Source organism: Chelonia mydas, chromosome 5 (assembly GCF_015237465.2).
Source record: "Chelonia mydas isolate rCheMyd1 chromosome 5, rCheMyd1.pri.v2, whole genome shotgun sequence".
NCBI lineage: Eukaryota > Metazoa > Chordata > Testudines > Cheloniidae > Chelonia > Chelonia mydas.
The window spans coordinates 90,023,705-90,044,067 of NC_051245.2; the positions used below are offsets into that span (position 1 = coordinate 90,023,705).

General features: G+C 40.0%; 1 protein-coding gene across 3 annotated transcripts in view; it reads left to right on the plus strand.

The window, feature by feature from the left end:
* The window catches only part of LOC119566677, a 112,156-nt gene that overhangs the window by 71,968 nt on the left and 19,825 nt on the right, over positions 1 to 20,363 (plus strand). For all 3 annotated transcript variants that reach the window (XM_043546488.1, XM_043546486.1, XM_043546489.1), the window contains 5 exons: positions 1,973 to 2,127; positions 2,730 to 2,807; positions 11,246 to 11,435; positions 13,946 to 14,073; positions 16,591 to 16,707. In XM_043546488.1, the coding sequence (XP_043402423.1) occupies positions 1,973 to 2,127; positions 2,730 to 2,807; positions 11,246 to 11,435; positions 13,946 to 14,073; positions 16,591 to 16,707 (668 nt within the window). The remainder of the gene's footprint in view (positions 1 to 1,972; positions 2,128 to 2,729; positions 2,808 to 11,245; positions 11,436 to 13,945; positions 14,074 to 16,590; positions 16,708 to 20,363) is intronic.

Below are 20,363 nucleotides of genomic sequence, written 5' to 3' on the forward strand. Positions count from 1 at the left end.
GGAGCAGTACTTTATCTCAGAAAAAGAAATGTTAGGTTAGAATATGTTACAATTGTTACAATCCTAATAGAGCTCTCCCTTGTGGATGCTCACCACTATTCCATTATATTAGACCCAAACCTTGGATTTTGCCTGAGTTTAGGCTGGCTAGTTTGGGACAGAGTCCAGTCACTGTCATAAACTCTGTAGTTCTAGACACATTTGTGGGATGCAGATCCTCTGTCTAGCACTCCTTCCTCACATATGGGACTCTGCAGGCCAACAGCACAGGTCCTAAAATTAATATTGCCCTCCCAAGCCTTCTCATTAGCAATTACACGCTTCTCAGAGTTCCACTGAAACCATGGACTCTCTGGATTACTGTTTCATCCTTCAGAGAGTATGTGACAGTTAAACTAAGGGAGAGACAGCTATCACAAAACAATTCCTAAAACACTTTACTCATAGACAAAGCACAAGAGATATACAGATCTATGGAAAAATAACAAACACCTGCATGGAAATTCCTGCTTCCAGTGTCTTCACAACTCCAGGACCCTTTGTGTCTTGATCCTTTTTTTCAGGGTCCCAGGATCCTCCTCTCTTCCTTCTCTTACCCAGTATTGTCTTCTTGTTTGAGACAGTGAGAGAGTGCCCCTGCTAAAACCAAAACCTGTCCTTCTATAAAATTCTATGCCCCTCTGTGAGGTGACCTTCCAGAGCAGCTTCAAGTCTCTTTTCAGTTGATATGTTGCTTCTTGACAGCCCACCTGAAGTCCAGATTGGAAAAACTTGTCTAAGGTGCTTCCCTTTGAATGGAAGATCATCCAGATTAATAAATCTTGATGCTCGCCGTCGTTAACCTACAGCTAGTGGCACACAGAGACTCTGCTAAAAACTCCTGGTTATCCCAGTCCATTATGGAGATTAAGAGGCAAAAGTGAAGGCACAGTGCAATATACAATCAAAATGGAGTTGCCAACCAATATAGGCATGTGCAGACATACAATAATCTGTCACTACAATGTTGCCAATTTTTGTAATTTTCATTTCCAATCTTGCATTTTTTGGTGTTTTTCTTAAAACCCCCTCTTGGGGTCCATTGATTATGTGAGATGTCAGCTCTCATGTTAAAAAGAAAGTAAGTTTATCACCCTCTTCGTTGCTGAGAAAATCTTGAAAAGGGGAACACTAAAGGCTCAGAAACCAGAAAGCAAATATAAAGAATCCCAACTTTATTATTTTTAAAATTTCATTATTTTAAAGCCAGTCATGTTATTTTGGGACCTGATTCTTGATTTTTGAATACTTGAGGTTGACAGTATTCAAGGTATGTAGCAAAATCCATAAACCTATGCCTTGTGAGGCTGCAACATTATCGTTTTTCTTAAATAACGGTGACTTAAACAAAAAATTGATCTTTTCTGCATGTAATTTAAAAGGAATAGTTTTTCTTTAAGACACTGTTTAAAAAAAATCAGGCCAATCAAAAATGAGTGGTATGGACCTTGGCCACTAAGAGACCAACCCTGCAAGGTGCTGAGTATCTGCTGTAACATGCTGAATGTCTTCAACTCACAATGAAGTTAGTAAACTGAAAGCAAGCCACTGTCAGTTAAAATTTTGGGTGCTCCACACCTTATGGAGTTGAACCCTGAGTAGCCAAGGTGGACCCTAAAGACTTACCAACAGTAAGTTGGGGGCATCCATTCCCACCTGCAAAAGTCCACGGTTGTGTTTGCAAATGCATGCACCTTGTATATTGCAGGGGCTCTGTTAGAGGCCCATTAAAAACCTGGCCCTCAATATAATAAAGTCTGTGTGTGTGTGTATGTGTAAAAATATATGAAAATGAGAAGGTATATGGAAAAATAACAATGAAAGAAGACAGAGACTGTACCCAGTTTGTCGTTTGGAAGGCAAACTTCTACAAGCTGTAGTCATTATTTAAAGTTGTTCTGCACTGCAGTTATTTTATTCTTTGTTCACCCAGGAATTGAGCATAACAAGCTGCAGTGGTCCTAGATTGCGAGGGGACACAATTCTTCTCCATGCAAGCACCTTTTGCAGCCAGCTGATATCCGTGGATATAAGCTGGACAGGGGCTACTGATTTAGGGGTCATTGCTCTAGCAGAAGCTTCTTTAAGGTAAAACACTTAACACCTCCCCACTTTTCCACCTGCTTGCTTTACAGCAATAGGTATACATTCCTCCTGTGGATCTGCTTATCTGTGCAAAGTAATGAAAAAGATCAATTGTATTAATTGGGCATGATTCACTTCTGTGCCAAAGCTCTGCTCAGTGTGGAGGAATTGAAGGGGGCCAGGAGTGGGTTCCAGCTCTGGTTCCCAGGTCAAGCCACAACCTTGGTAGAGTTAGAGATTCTTCCTAGCAGCTCTAACGTGTGCCACTGATGCAGGCACTATAGGTGTAACAGAACAGAGCTCTGCCATGGACCCCTCCCTGCCTGGCTCCAAAAAGTCCCTGACTGCTCCCTGCATTGGGGGCGAGGGAGGAGACAGTAGGCACAGGGGCTGGAGCCAGCACACTTGTATAACTTGGGAGTTCCTCTGAGATGGAATTTTTCTGCTGGACAGATGCAGTCAGTTTCCAGCCCCTTTATGTCTCCTAAGCGTCAGAAGGGCAACAGGACAAATACAAGTGTGGTGTAACTTCTTTGAAGCTGATGGATTTAAACTAGGGATGATTTTTTTAAATATAGAGAAATAACTGTCATTTTACATTTCAGCCTCCAGGGCCTTTCTGCTAATGGATGCCAGCTGACAGATGATGCTATAAATGCCTTGGTTGAAAAGCACGGGAAAAGGTAATTTATATTCACACAATGATCCTGCACTGAGATATTAGCATTTTGTGGTAGTTATGCTATTATTCTTTGGTTTGTTAATGGCTAACAGTTGTTTCTCTTCTGGCAACATAGTTTTAATAAAGATGCAACACACAGGAGTGCTAGTAAAGAGACTGGTCCTAGTCACCTGACATGGGTCAGAGTTAAGAATGGTTATTTCCTTTGTATCCATTCACTACAGTGGCTCACCTACCCTCCTTGCACTTCCTGCTATGCTCATCCTGAAAAATCAAAATGCAACCTTAACTCTGACCATATTTATATGGTATATGTTCAAATCACCTGAACACAATGCACCAACACAATACCAGTTACAACATATGTAAAAATACCTGAACATATAACCAATAATCATACTCTTAGATTTAAGACATAGGTCTGTTTGGGGTTTTTGTTCAGGATGAGGGTGGAAATTTGTGGACTGTAAGGAATGTAAGGGAGGTAATTAGGGTTGAGAAGGGGAGCTGATGAATGGAGCAGGGAAGAGAGACTGAATGACGGAATTGCTTCTTTGTGTGCTTTACAGAATTTGTGTTGGTTTATACACAGTCTAACAACCTTAACTCAAAGCTAACAAAGTTTTGTTGTGTGAGAATATGTATTGGGCATCATGCTCAAGCCCTTTGATGGCAGTAGATTGAAAGGAGATAAGAGGAGATTTCATAGTAAGCTTTAAGTAAGCATCGGAGTGAACATGAAGTATGTAGGAGGTAGCACATCATTTTGTGAAGGAGTGAGAGGTAATGGGATAATTCTGTAAATAACTTTCTGAATACAGACTCTTTGCTAAAAATTTGTAATTAAAAATAAAGGTTAGGAATAGATAATAAATCTGTTGGGAACCCATTGCAGCTAATGAAAAATCATTTTTTTACATTACCTATTTCAGCAATAAGGTATAATAAGACATGTGCCACGAGCAATAAAAGCAAATCTTGGCTGTGCAAGCAATAAATAAAAAAGATCCGGGGCATGAATTGTGATAGTTTTTTCCCTATTCAGACAAAGAGGTACTTTGAGACGGTCTTGCTCGCTTGTTATTGGACGTCCTTCTAATACATGGAATCATAAAACATGATAATCTAGTTTTATTGTGTTTCTGACATTCCATTTGTTATTGCTAACAAGCATGACTCAGAGGATGAATAAACCCAGCCAGCTGATACCTATGGTTTTGTTTGCAATCTGTGGGTAGTTCTAATTCCTCAGATGTTTTGCTCAGGGAAGAAATGAAAACAACATGGTGAATGAAGTCAACCGAGATGTTTTTGTAGGTTTCTGCTGAATTGTGTTGGAACTGATTTTTAGGCAGAAACTTGGTTTGACTAATCAGGAGGCAGACAACATAATAACCCAGGCAGCCACTCAGATTTTTTTGGGTGAAGTCTAAGGGCTCAGTCTTGAACTGTGAAAAGTGAGTTTACAGTATGTGCAGTTTGATGAAGGAAAGAGTGGAAAGGTAGCCCCATGGTCACTTTCTTCTCCCCGATCCTGGGCACTCAAATGGCCCTGGCATACTTAGAGCAGTCTCAGTGCTGCCTTATGCTATGCCACCTGCCTATGCTATGCCACCTGTAACCAGCAACTGCAGTGGCTGAAAATCTGATGGATTGATTTTTTGCAAAGCCGCTGGATCCGGGGCCTGAGACTGAGTCCTAGCTCTTTAGAGTATGAATTTGCATAAAGAAATTAAATGGCAAGTCAAGTGGATATTGTTTTCCACCTAAGAGCTATGCTGAACCTCAGTCCTAAATTTGGGGCATTGTATAGCAGCACCGTGTCCAGGAGAAATGCCATGAAGAAATCAAGTATCAGAGGGGTAGCCGTGTTAGTCTGGATCTGTAAAAGCGGCAAAGAGTCCTGTGGCACCTTATAGACTAACAGACGTATTGCATCCGATGAAGTGGGTATTCGCCCATGAAAGCTTATGCTCCAATACGTCTGTTAGTCTATAAGGTGCCACAGGACTCTTTGCCGCTTTCATGAAGAAATTGTGATTCAGTGGCTCCCTAGACTCCTCTCTTGCACCTGCAGGCAGGGAGTAATTTACTTCACTCCTTTCTGAGGTGCAACATACTCGCTCCCTCGTGCAACAATGACTAGAATTTGGGCACAGAGTCATGGCTCCTCTGTGAATTTGGGTTCACAGCCTCTACTACCCCCTCACACTTGAAAGGGAAACCTGGGAGAGTACTATGCAGGGATGCAGGGTGAAGGAGGAGCCTTACTCCACTGTTTAGCTGCATAGGAAAAAGGTACAATCAAGCTTTTCTCAGTTATAGAATTGAAGCATGTCGGACCAGCAGGAGAGAAGCTGTGGAAATAAAGGCCAAACTTTTCAAATGTAGCTGCCTAAATCTGGGCATGTTGAGGCACCGGAATTTATTGTCCTGAGTTCCAGAAATATTGAGTGCACAGTCTCATTAAAATTAGTGGGAATTGTGGGTACTCAGTGCCCCTGAAAGTCAGGTCACTTACAGTATTTAGGACTCTAAATGTGAGTTTAGAAGTCGAGTTCTAAGCACCTATGTTTTAATTTTTGACCCAAAGAATTCAGATGGAGTTGAAAATCTTTAGGGAGAGGGTTTGTCATGGACATCTCCCAGAGACATACCCTGTTTACCAGAGAGGAAATAGTCAATGAGCTCTGGAAGTGGCAATGTGTCCTTTGGGACCTGGGGAGAAGATCAGCCTTATTGCAGTGTAATAAGTCAAAACTGATCCTTCCTCCAAGTATCCCATAATATCCCATCTTTTCTGTGTTTGTCTTTCAGATAGTCCGTTCTTATTGACAAGGACTGTTTTCATTTTGTGTGCTGAGCACACTTCTAGCAGTATTATTAATATGGAACAGTATAAGGGGGGTAACTATAAGCTGTCCTATACGTCAAGCCTTTGGCATGTTCATTCGTCAAAAGAAATCAGAATACATGAAGGTTTCAGAGTAGCAGCCGTGTTAGTCTGTATTCTCAAAAAGAGAAGGAGTACCTGTGGCACCTTAGAGACTAACAAATTTATTTGTCTGTTATTTTAGTCTGTCTGACTGCATTCATACTTAGAATGACATATAAAATGCCTTTAAACAATACATTGTTAAGCCTTCATGTACCCTTTCTTTCTTGGTATCTCACAGTCCTGTCAATTAGACTAAAACAGCACATATTAAAACACAGGACATAAGTGCAGTCAGTCGGAGTTGTGCATAATGGACCATATCCTTAGCTTGTGTGGACTGAAGTCAGTGGAACTATCCTGATTTACATTGGTGAGGCTCTGGCTCTACAGACTATTTCTGAGGGAAGAACTGAGCTCATGGTATATAGAATTTTGGGGTTTTTAAAGAAATAGGTGTAATCTAGCTGCTAAGAGACATTTGTTTGATGTAGTTTCAAAAGCCTGTAGCCCAACTGTTGGTGGAGATGCTAATGGCAAATATTTGTAATAAGAGTTAACATACAATCCCAATAATAATCTCTTTCAGACTTGCAGAGTGACAGCAGTATCTTTAATAATAGTTTTAAGAGGATCCTTGGCCAAAATATTTGAATTTGGGTGCCTAAAGTTTTGCACCTAAAATCCACATTGAAAACCAAATCCCTTTTTGTAAGTGCCTAGAGTTCTGCAGGTCCCATTGATTTCACAGAACAAACTAGTTTTCACAGTCATAGCAGGAGTTGTCTCACTGAGTATTTGTCTACAGCATTCTAGGTGCAGTGCCTGTACATCTAAGGCTGGATGTCTTAGACACTGCGAACAGGTGGTTGCCTAGGGCAACAAAATGTTTAGTTATAAGCCAGCCAGGATCTATATCCTGTAATTAAAGTTTCTTTGCAATCCCTCCTACTCACACCCTCTGCTGCTTCACCACTTTCCAAAGAACACTCAATAAACCCTCCTCTCAGTGTTAACCCCATCTCATCCAAACCACACACATTTGTATTTTAATACTGATCGGAGACATGTCAGTCTCTTTGGACATTTAGAACTGATGGAACATGTTGTATAACATACAGAGAGAGGGGGGGAATTTTGATGAACCTATTTTGATGAACCCTATGGATGAACCTATAGGGTCAGGATCAGAGGCAGAGAAAGAATAAGAAACTGCTCCCCTCCCCCCCCCCCCCAAAATATCATGACAAGAAAAAACAAAAATGAGGATTAATGTAGTACAAAAGGAAGCTCAAAAATACATTTCAAAAGTACCAGAGAGAAGGGAAGATGCTGAATGAAAATGAAAGTAGGAACAAAAAATAAAGTGAAAAAAAGAATACTACAGGAAAAAGAATAGGGCCTGATCAAGTGAGGAGCTAAATTCCCAAATGACTTGAGCAGCTGAACATTTTACAGTATCCCAGACCCATACTGAGAGAATCCAGCTATTACTTTATTGTGTGAATGTACCTATACAGTATGAAATGCCTGATCCAGTCTACATGGCCCCTGTGGATTTTATGAAGAATGACTGCATGCTGCAGTTTCTTTAGGAATGAAATAGGCACCATGCTGTGGCCAAAAATCTCATCAGCAGGTTTCAAACAGTCATATTTTTGGAGCCTGCTTTTTAGGGAGGCTGTGCACCCACAGCCCCCATTAATTAAGACCACATGTAATTGTTTCCATAAGACCCAAGCCCCATTCAGTACACAGAGACTGAAGCAGGTTGTCTAGTGAATGAGGTGGTTTTCTGTAGGATCTCTGTGCAGTTGCAGAAGTTGAAAGATGTGCACCTACTGTGGTTGCGGGGAGATGGCAGGCCTAGGCCTGCCTAAAGCTAAAGGCCCACCCATTCAAATGAGGGAGAGAAGCCTAGGTCACAAGTAAATACTAAAGAAAATAAATGAAAAAGCCGGGGTGTGAGTTGATGGTTAAAGGTTAAAAATCAGGAATCCAGAGTGGGATACTGAGCAGAGTCCCCCCCCCGCCCCACAACAGCACCCACGACTCAAAGGTGTACAAGCAGTCAGTGGACAACACCCAGAGGAACTCTGTCCAGAGACGTGAGTGGACAAGAGGCCGGAAATAGGCCTCACAGTTGCAGAGCACCTCCACTGTGCAGGTCCTCCTTCTGGTGTGATGGATGGCCATGTTGGCCAGCACCAGGAGGAGGTTAAGCAGGCGCTGTGCCAACTCTGTGGGGCAGTGGATAGGATGTGCTAGGATAAACAAGTGAGGGGGCAAGTTCAGGTGGAATTTCAGGATGAGGTTCTGGAAGAGTCGAAGAAGGGCTGCAACCTGATGCACTCTGCACAGATGTGTGGCAGGGTCTCCTCATACCACAAAAAGAAGAGGTGTCAGAGGAATTCGTGAACCACACCAAGTACACGCCCATGCTTACAGATCCATGGAGGAGCCACCAGCTAACATTCCTGGTGAGCTGTGGAACCAGAGTGGAATACAGACTGGCCCACAAGGGTTCGTCACCCTCCTCATAGAATAATAGAAATATAGGACTGGAAGGGACCTCAGTAGGTCATCGAGTCCAGTCCCTTGCACTCAGACAGGGCTAAGTGTTATCTAGACAATCCCTGGCAGGTGTTTGTCTAACCTGTTCTTAAAAACTTCCAGTGATGGAGATTCCACAACCTCCTTAGGTGATTTATTCCAGTGCTTAACTCCCTTTACAGTTAGGAAGGTTTTCCTAATGTCTAACCTTAATCTCCCTTGCTGCAATTTAAGCCCATTACTACTTTCTTTTTTAAAAATCTAGGGAATACATTTCAGCTTGTCAAGGTGAAAGAAATTTGGAGTAGAGTGAAAGGTATTTTTTTCCACCTTTGGAGTAATAAAACCTCTCTGCATAATGTCTGTTTTCTCCAGTTGTTCGGAATGATCTCATACCACGTATATTTGTGTTCTTAGCAAGTCAACTCATCTCTATTCTGTTAAGAGGAACATTGATTATCCGTTGCATTGTAGCTACCATAGACAAAGCATTTTGTTGAAAGTGGTTCTTCTGTTGTTTATTTCTTTTTATTAGGTAGGACTGAATGTTCAGTGCACTTCATTTTAGGGGCTTCACATATGAATGAAGCTAGTACTCTGGGAATTGCTGTAGCACCCCTTGTCTAATTTGTATTTCATATGTATCACAGAATCATAGAATCTCAGGGTTGGAAGGGACCTCAGGAGGTCATCTAGTCCAACCCCCTGCTCAAAGCAGGGCCAATCCCCAATTTTTGCCCCAGATCCCTAAATGGCCCCTTCAGGGATTGAACTCACAACCCCGGGTTGATTAACTCAGTGCTGTCATCCAAATGGGACTTCAGCATTTTGCTTCATAGCACTTGAATAATGTGTGCTGGGGTGGAAAAATAGTTTTTTTCTTTAAATGAAAGGCCCTTCCTAATGCAGTTTTCAATGTACTAATTTCTTATATTTAATACTTAAAAAAGAAGACTTTGTTTCCTTAAGATAATTAAAGTGGTTCCTCCTCGTCCTTTTTTAAAAAATGTATGCCTTGAATGTTGATACTTATCTTTCATGATACAGTGTTTATTGCAGTTAATGGATGAAAAATAACCCTAGTTTATTCAGTTAACTTCAGTTGAGTTGTACCCTTGATCCAAATTTGCAGTGGATTCAAGAAGTCTAATTCTGATCTCACCTACACTGACATACTGGAGTAACTCTGTAAACCTTCAGAGGTGTTTACTTCTGATGTATACTGATTTAAGTGAGAGCAGAACAGACCCCAGTCTTCTTTCCCTTTTCATGGATATGAATCTGTCAGTAGCATTTGTTACATAGATACTTTTCTTCAGGTGCCTAATCAATCTGTAATTAGGTGTTGTTCAGAAGGTTTTTGTAATAATTATAATTTCTTGATAACATTTTTCTCATTTGTACATTTTCAGAGTACAGGTGAGCACCATGTCCCTCTGGTGCTTCTGTTTACACATGGTATGATTTGTAGGCTACTTATTCCCTTTTATAACCTTTAACCATATGTAATAAAATATCATAAAAGAGTAAATTTAAATACCAGCATACAGAATAATGATGATTGCAAAATAACCTGCAAAATAATCTGTTTATAATACATAAACATACAGTAACATTTATAAATCTGGTAGGAACAATATGTAATATTGATAATAGCAAAACCAGAATGTGAACCTTCTGAAATTTACTACAGCAGAAAATAAATTATTTTTCCACTACTTTCAAAGAGCGAAATGCGTCTCAAGCAATTTGGTCTTTTCCAGTAATTAGCCTCTTCTAAGACATTCCCTCTTGAATTTCTCATTTTATGCTTTGGCTCTGCAGGATTTTTGTGTTCTTAAATCTTCACTCCTCCTCTTATCTAGTGCCCTCACTGAGCTGCAGATCTCAGCTGTTCCCTGCCTCTACTCTGACAGTTTCTGCCTAGTTCTTAGTGGAGAATCAAATACAAAATGGAGGGAGATTGAGGAAATGATGTTCTGGATTAGATTTAGGCTAGGATTTTCAGTTGAAATTTGCATCCACCAAAATCTTGCAATCTTTATTTCTGAGATTATGACTGAGAATGATGAAAATCTCATGAGATAGTTGTTCTCATGACATTTTCATCACTGGGGGCTGAACAAAAGAGAAGTAGGTTCAGATCAAGGGATTCACATTCAATTCCTTATCTAGGTTTAGATTTGAGGTTCCTGTTTTGCTTGTCTCTACCCAAACCATACCAGAACTGTATTATGGGGAGTCAACAGTCCCTCTATGTCATTGGTTGAAATGTCTGAAGACTGGAGTTTCCTGGTTTCTAGGGCATGTCATCGTCAACAATAAGAAAGTGAAAGGCTCTTGTGTTTAATGGTGCTTGACAAAGTAGGGATCTCTCTTAATTAGCTTTTGCTAATTAGCAGGCTCCTATCCTAGCTGGGATCAGCCACAAGAGGGAGACATGATCACCTGTGTTATTCCTGTGTATTACACTACTTTGTTGAATGGGTGCTATGTGCTCAGCTGGAGTTAGAAAAGTCAGAGTGAATGCTATAGGTTTAAGTGTTGAAAGTGGGTTACTTTTAGGGTAATATACGATTATCTGAATGATTTTCAATCTGTTGCTCAATTTTGTAGGGAAGATGAACATTGTTATTGGGTTTTTTTTAAGCATTTTATCAGTGATTTTATTTATCAATTTATGTGATAGCCATTCCTAGTTGCTTCTTAAAGTTTTCAAATATAACAGGACTTGATTCAGATCTCACTTTTACACAGGTCTAATTTCAATTACTTCAATAGAGTTATCCAATATTTACACAGGAATGAGATCAGAATCAGGCCCACTATGTTTAGGAGAAGGAAAACGGAAACATCTTATAAGCAAGTTTATGCAAAGCTGTGGTTTTTGTATGTGTTGCACTGTTGATATTGGACTAACTTTTTCATTAATCTCATCTGTCTTCCCCCAGTCTCAGTAAACTAGAAATATTTGGCTGCCATGCTCTTACTACCAAGTGCCTGAGTTCCATGGCTAGAGAGTGTCCAAATCTGCAGACACTGAACATTGGCAGAGTCCCCAAGGTTACTGATGTCTGCTTGGCAAAGATAGTGAATTGTCTGAAAAAGCTAACTATACTCAATATATCTGGGCTCAATGTGGTAAGAACACTTTGATTTCTCACTGTTTTCTCATTGGTTTTAAATCGACTAGAAGCAGATTAATTGATGTCTATGGTATTTGTATCAATAAATGCACACTGGTATGTGTGAAATTCTCTGCTCTTTTCTAGACAAAGTGAAGTAATTGAAGGAAAACAGCATTTTTATATACATGTTATGGTCATTTCACCTAGTTGTGAGACATGCAAATAGCCAATTATTTTGGTTAAAAAATCATAGAATCATAGAATATCAGAGTTGGAAGGGACCTCAGGAGGTCATCTAGTCCAACCCCCTGCTCAAAGCAGGACCAGTCCCCAATGTTTGCACCAGATCCCTAAATGGCCCCCTCAAGGATTGAACTCACAACCCTGGGTTTAGCAGGCCAATGCTCAAACCACTGAACTATCCCTCCCCCCGTTATCAAATATAATACAAATTCAAAATTAGTTAAACAGTGAGAGAGACAGTAGCTTCTCACACTTGTCCCCTGTACAAAGCCTGAATAGCTGGGCTTTGCACAGGTTACTTAGCTGGAGTTTAGAAGGGACAGATCCTCCCTCTAGTAGTGTCCCAGAGGTCTCCCTACGTCCTGGCCTGGAATAAAAAATCATAGAAGGGAACACTGCACTTGCTAAAACTCATGTCTGTTTTCAAAATACCCACAGCAACTACTATAGCCTTTAGGCTACAGCAGTGTCTGCACTTACAATGACCCTCCTTTCCCATGTTTAGGCTCTGTGTAACTGATGGGTAGCTGACATTGTTCTGTGTAGCTGATGTTGTTCACTGTCCCCAATTTCCTCTCTGTGGCACACGGTGGGTGCCTGCTGCTGTTTGGCTTTACATGACTACACAAAATTGAGCAGAATTTGACTCAGTTTTTTTCTTAATAACAGAGCTAACCTTAAAAGTATTGGGAAAGTGTCCAACATCTCCTACATTCCTATGCTAAGAATGATAACACTTAATTTGTCACAAGGCATGTCAGCAGGATCACATTGGTGTTGAGGAGAGGCACTAAAATGGGCAACTCTTATTGAGAGTCCACAGAACCATTCCAGATCAATACATATAGAGATTTTTAAACAATGACCAGGATGGTGAGAAGATGGAGGAAGGACAGAGTTCAGTGAGCAGCTGTTAAATTCAAGTGCAGTAAACTGAAGAAAACCAAAATTAGAAAAATCATAAAGTAAATAAAGCAAGCTGAAATTAGAGTTGGAAAAACTTTCATTAAGAAATATGGTGTCTGGCCATCCAGAACACCCATTTCTTTTATTTGCTACTTGGATCCCCAAATAAATAAAGTATTTAACAACATCCTGCATAAGTGGGCCAAAGCTGTTGTAGTGTTGAGATCCAAGACTTTCTGTATCTTCTCATTCAGCATTGGAGGATTTAGGTCATTCACATTGATAGAGCCCTTCAATCCCACTTGGAACCTTTCGGCTTGGAAAGAAATGCTCTTTGAGCAGGGACTGTAATTTGCTCTATGTATATACAGTGCCTAGCTGCCCTAAGGGAAGCTGGTCAGACTGAGGCCATTAGGTGCTACCACAACACAAATGACAAATAAATTACTACTACTACTAAATGAACCTCCCCCAATCTTGTAAAGTTATCATACCACGGGTTTCATAGATGTACGTGGTTAAATGGGTCCAGCTGTGTGATGGAGAACCCATGAATCTGTACAAATTTTCATTATTATTATTATTTCTGTTGTTTTACTATTAATTTCCTTTGTTCTATCAGGGCCATGCCCCACAGGAGTTTCCAGTCTCCTTCCTCCACATGGGTGAGAGAGAGCACTAAGAGCCAGCCCAGATTCCAGGGACAGGAGTTGGCTATTGGGGCCTCTAGGCCTAGTATCCCACTCACCCTTGAAACTTAGACTAAAGTGGGCATCTTCTGATTGGCTGTTGTTTATTTGTTTCTCTCGCTTGGCCATGTCTCTGTTCTAGGATGGGTTTGGTGGAAGGAGGGCAGCTTACTGTATTTAGTAAGGGCAGTGGAGGAGCAAGGGAGAGAGTGGGCCAGGTTAGGGTACAAAGATAAATGGGAAGAGTGAAGGAAGCAGTTGAGGGTTATGTCAATATATAGAACCACCAGACAGCTATAACAGACAAAGGTTGTGAGAAGAAGATACATTATACAGGCACATCATCTCTATAAACTCAAACTATGTATATAATGGAACTAACAAGACATGTGCTTAATGTCAGACTCAAACACTGTGCCTGTATTATTGTATCCTCTTTGCAAGTTCTCCAAGGAGCAGAGACTATATCTTCCTAAGTGTCTGCAGTGCCTAGCACATTCTGGAGAATAATGTAAATAATATCACCAATTCTGTTAGCTTACAGCTAATGTTTGATAACATGACTGAAAGAATGAATTTTATTTCTTTAGCTACCACTGAATATCTCTGTGGGCTTTTGACAGATAGTTGCTCATATCTGAAAGAAATTTTTGCATTTCTTTTCCCTTTGTGTGATGCGTTCTAGGTAAGAGACCGTGTTGTCCACTTTATTGTGACCCAGTGTCCTAAACTGGAGTGTCTGGTTCTCAGCTCCTGCTCACAAGTGACTGATATAAGCCTAGTGGAAATTAGCACCTACCTACAAACAATCAGGTACAAGTCTGAAAACTAAAAGGAAACTTTTTGCAAATGAATTAGCATTTGAAAGTTAAAGCATTTCTGTCATTCAAAAAGGATGATTTTGGGTTCATTGATATTCCAGCTAACAGAAGCTTTGTTTGGTTTGCTCACAGAAAGTATTGCAATGGTGCTGTGTGAGCCACACTGTAAGTGCCCTGGATCCACAGTGCAGCTCCCATTAGATGTTACAGGTGTGGATCAAAGCAAATATGTGGCCTTCTGAGGGTAGATTGCTTAATAAAAACCTATTACTTCTACATACACGTTACATGATTTTGATTTACAGAAGGATGTTGTCACTTGCTTTTCAAATGTATAAAACTCATGAGTCAGAATAAGAGTAACCTCTTATACTAAAAAGAGAGTACACTTTTCTGCGGTAACCAATCATAGTGCTGTAGTACCCCTATGGCAAGATATGCAGCATTTGAACCAATACTGTAGAATTCTGGAATACTTTACAATAAGAGGAAAAAATGTATGTGAATGTGGAATTGCTAGCAAGTTATTCAGTTAATTTGAAATTTATCTTAATTATATATTGTATATCTCCGAATACTCATCTTGTTCTCCAAAAAAAGAACAGGAGTACTTGTGGCACCTTAGAGACTAACATTTATTTGAGCATAAGCTTTTGTGGGCTAAAACCCACTTCATCAGATGCATGCAGTGGAAAATACAGTAGGAAGATATATATATACACAGAGAACATGAAACAATGGGTGTTATCATACACACTATAATGAGAGTGATCAGTTAAGGTGAGCTATTACCAGCAGGAGAGGGGGAGAAAAACAAAAAACCTTTTGTAGTGATAATCAAGATGGGCCATTTCCAGCAGTTGACAAGAACGTGTGAGGAACAGTAGGGGGAAAAATAAACATGGGGAAATAGTTTTACTTTGTGTAATGACACATCCACTCCCAGTCTTTATTCAAGCCTAATTTAATGGTGTCCAGTTTGCAAATTAATTCCAATTCAGCAGTTTCTCGTTGGAGCCTGTTTTTGAAGTTTTTTTGTTGTAATATTGCGACTTTTAGGTTTGTAATCGAGTGACCAGGGAGATTGAAGTGTTCTCCGACTGGTTTTTGAGTGTTGTAATTCTTGACGTCTGATTTGTGTCCATTTATTCTTGTTCTAACACTTCAGAAAAGAACTTAAATAAATGAATACAAGTGCAAACCTCGAAAAGGATTTTATAGAATTTATTTAAGGCCTGATTGAGTGAATGTAATACCAGAAAATGAATTATTGTGGATTGCAGAATTAGACCTTCCATCCCTGGCATGAAATCCTCACTTCAGTCAGGCCAGGATTTCACCTCTGGTCTCTTTAATCTTCTGAGTGGCTCAGGCATAGGCCAGGTCCATGAAAGAGATGAAACAATGGAAGTGGCTTCTATCCATCTATCTTGGGTATCTCTATTCTGCTCACTGATGAAGTAACTAAGCACTGCTTCTGCAGACCTATTGACCGTGCTGTTCAATGGGTTGGCTGAACACACAAATCACTGATAAATGTGGACATCAAAGATGAAAGGAAACGTTACTTTTATATTAATCTCTTATAACACTAACATATTCCAGGCTGTTGGCCAAATGAAATCGTAGGACATGTAGATATTACATATGTCTGTAGTCTCCAAATGGTTAATGACAGTTGATTGAACTACAAGGAGAATATATTCCTACAATCATTTTACAAACAACAAGATTTCATGGTACTATTTGATATAGTGATTTGGTATTAAATTAATTCTGACATAGCATATATATTCTAATACAAGACATGCCTTGGCAATTAGTCCACAGTTTTACCTCCTAATTGGTCAATTAGTAGCCTAAAATCCCATTCAGCTGAGACATAGTTGAAAGCTCCCCCAGTTTTATTATGTATCCTTGGTGAGATTTCATAAATGAATACGCACCATCAGGTTTTGGTCTTACGGTATAAGATTGACATTCATGGGCCATCTAGGCGTGAAGCTCACAAGCAAGCTGAGTGGTTCTTGCACTTAGAATGCAAATGAGGCAACACGCTTATAGCTTGTTAGATATAACTCTCAGTGACACCTAAGTCATTTCATATTCTAGAAATCATTACATTTGTGTTTCTAAAAGTGTTTATATATTAAAAAAAGGTTGAGGGTAGGGAGAGGGGATTACATTAATACGTGATACTTTTTTGAATCCAGAGGAAAACTGCCATGGTGGAATAAAGAAAACCTTTTAGGTAACAACACTTTTCTTTTAATTTGAGCTTCCTGGGAGTAAAAGGAATGAAATATTAGTGAATTTAGAAAGGGCAGTTTTTTGAATAATCAAGCTGGTTTTTTGTTATGCTTTCTGGTGTTACCTGTATATTTATTAAAAATAGTATAAATGGGTAAAGCTCTATAAATCATCCCTGAAAATGAAACTTGTTCACCACTTTACACTACTGTGCCAATGTTAGATATTCCTTGGTAGTAATCTGTTCTGAAACCTACAGGTATCTTGATGTCAGTGGCTGTAAAAGGGTGACTGACATAGGAATTCAAGCTTTGGCAGGGAGCTGCCGCCAACTTTATTACCTCGATCTGAGCTCTACAGGAACAAGCAAGAGAGGGTAAGATATAACTTCAGCAGATATCACTTAATACTTGGTATTCTCTCTCTTTTTTCCCCCCTGTCTTCTGTGTAACAACCTCGTTTTGCTTCTTTTGTAGGATTTGCAATATTCAGTATGATCATTCATTAATCATCAAAACAAACATGCTAGTTACCTGTATAGTCCCTTCTGTATAAAGAATATATAACTGGGCATCACTAAAATAGTGACATATGCTAATCACACTTTGCAATTATCACAGTATTTGTTATATTCTTCACTGTAATTGCAGGGAATACCACAAATCCACATGTGAGATAAATACTATATCATGGTGCTGCAAACATTAAGATTGTAATGGCATTTGCTGTGCAGAGATGTATAGGCATTCAACTATTTTATGCCCATCATTACTTATGTTGGTAACAAAGTATTAAGTACTACAGATGCATAGGGAACATTTTAAAATTTATTGTTTAAAGTGATTGCCTTGATTAAATTGATAGCCACATTTTTTGTTTCAAAATTGGAATTAAAACCCCAGCTGCTTCATAACATCTTGCTGAAATTCTTCATGTATCAAATGGTTTTAAGATTAATCAAAATATTTTTATATTCATTTACATGTATATATTTATATATGTTTTATATTCTTTTTATAGGGCAGATAAAGATCTGTATATACAAATTGCCCACATACAAACCCACACTGGAGATTCCTTTCTAGACACATAAATTTGGCAGTCACTCTTAGAAATATGTTTTCTCTGTTTGTACATATGTGTCAGATATACAGGAGGAAGGGTGACATGCTTGTGTGTATGTTTGCATGTGCTGGTATGTTGTTCCAGTATCTTCTATTTACAAAGACTTCCGTCAACGTGAGATATTTCCTCATTGAGTGTGTGGCAGTCTGTGAAAGGGTGAAAATATGCCACTCCAGGAGAGAGGAAAGGGTTAATAAGTTTCCTTGAGAAGGAAAAATACCTGCCACACTTCAGACAAACTGTTACTTTTGGCAAGAGTGGCTGGCAGTGATGTCTTTTTAAGGATCTAGGCTGTTTAAAAGAAAAAGTTTGGGCCTTGGCAGGAGCACTTGCTCCTGGGAAAGAACACACTGTGCCTGGACCCTGTCCTGTAGGACTCGCGTGAAGGGCAAGAGACTCTGAACATAGGGATGGTAGATTTGGTTTTGGTATAAATTCTGCAGCAGACTTTTCACACAGTGCAGTGACACCACTGTAAAAGTCTTGTGGTAGTCAGACACATTGAAGTATAGCCTCTTGAAATACAGATGGCATAAGTCCCATATTTATTTTCTTATTGCTGGGATCTATCTGGATACTGATAGCAGAATAAACCCCTTAGTGCAGGGGTTCTCAAACGGGGTCAGGACTGCTCCGGGGGTCACGAGGTTATTACATGGGGGTGTCGCGAGCTGTCAGCCTCCACACCAAACCCCGCTTTGCCTCCAGCATTTATAATAGTGTTAAATATATTTAAAAGTGTTTTTAATTTTATAAGGGGGGTTACTCAGAGGATTGCTATGTGAAAGGGGTCACCAGTACAAAAGTTTGAGAACCACTGCCTTAATGTTTACCAGCAGCATTATTATGTTTCTGGAAAACTATTAATAACATTGTCTCAACCATCTATCTTTTTTATTTTTAAAAAAATGTGTATTGTATGGTTAACTCTGAATCTGTTCTTGGATGAGGTTTTAAAGCACATCCTCACAGCACAGAGACGCTGTGACAACTTAAAGCTTTTGCATATGGGAAGTGTTGGAATTATTAAGTCTCCCTACAACTCTTTTCATTAACAAAATGCCAAATTTTAGTGACTTATTGAAAAACAGAGGGGCAAACCATGAATTCCACAAGAGCAATATGTTTTCATCCTTCAGTTGTTGCCTTGCAGTATATAGGCATGTGCATGTGTTGGCTTTGCAGTACACAGATGGGACTCAGGAGATCAGGGGTCTGTGGTTTCTATAAATTGGGGGGTGGGGGACTAAAAAGAAATGAGTGTGGTTTGAAAAGTGGTATATTTGTGTATAATATATTTTTCTCTGTTGTCTAAGTACTATTATAATAAGTACAATGTAAATATGTATAGATTAGATAGAAGTATGACGAATGGCACATAATTACCATATATGTGAGTATGTATTAGTATCCTGTTGAGGAGAGAAAATCAGAACAGAGCTAAATGATACTGCATTATACAGTTGTCTGAGGGTGACCAGATGTCCCAGTTTTATGGGGACAGTCCCTATTTTGGGTCTTTCTTACATAGGCTCCTATTACCCCCCACCCCTTGTCCCGATTTTTCACATTTGCTGTCTGGTCACCCTAAGTTGCCTTGCGCATAGAACCCTGACTTAGGCATAACCAACAGTTAATTATAGATGGCTAGAACAAGCTAGATATTAATTGTAACCTGTGACCCACTTAGATTTGTATTTGTTTCTTCTAATTGAAATTTAACCTCTTCTTTGCTGCCTTATCTATCTAGTACATCAGTCAAAAAAAAGTCTCCAGTATTACTGCTTGTGTTGCATATATCATCTTTTGAAGTACTGATATTCCAGTGGAACAAGAGCACTTCAACATAAGTCTGCTCCAGTTTTGCTGCTGTTGATTAAACACCTAAGCAAAACGAGACATTTGATAATTATTGCAGCCATTCATTACAAGTACCCTCCCATTTTAATTTCCTGTGAAGGTTTGAAATTCTTTGCTGCTCCCTTCTCTGGTTTTCAATGTCATCACTTTAGGGACAGTTAAATATTGTTTCAGGGAGTAGTGTGTGAGGAGAACGAGAGATGCGATTACATACAGAGAACATTTTTTTTTATAAAGGAGCAAAAAAAAATACATGCAAACATGTTCTTGCTTCAACCCAGTGGTATGTGCAACTGCACTCTTTAAACATTTGTCCCAGAGTGTCAAGGATTTCATTATTGTGTTAGAGTAGGCGATTTCATTTTCCTAAGCTGTCAATAGCTGAAGAATTTCTCTCTACTATAAATTGCTAATGTTAATCTATTTTGATGTTGTTAAAAGACAGAGTGTGGAACACATTTTAATAGAGAGTGTGCCATTCCCAACTGTGCAGAATCCTCTTCCCTCCTCATCACAATCACAACTTCCTTGTGGCAATTACAGCAACTGCTTACATGGAAAGCATTAGGATATTGATTATGTATGTTTAGTTTCTTTTAATGTAATGTTCCAGCCAGAAACAAGGAGGGAAGAAAGAATCATATGACCAAACCCTTCTTCACAGACTAGTCTGTAGTGGGGTGGCCACCCCACTCCGGCCCTGAGGGGGTTAAAAGCAGCCCTGAAGAGGGCTGTGGCTGGGAACAGCTAAGCTGCTTGGGGGAAGCAGCCACAGCTGGGGCCATGCCCCAATCAGGCCACGGCTGGCCCTTATAAGAGGGCTGTGGGCCAGAAGCTGGAGGAGTCTTACTCTAGCCCTAGAGGGAGAAGGGCCGGCTGCCTGGGAGCTGAAGGTGCCTGAGCAGAGCAGGGCAAGGGCAAGGGCAAGGGCAAGGGCAAGGGCAAGGGCAAGGGCAAGGGCAAGGGGAGCTCCCGCCTGGTAAAACCCCAGGCTGCAGGCCTTGGTGAAGGCCTACACAGGTACTGGGGTTGCAGAGGGGCAGCCCA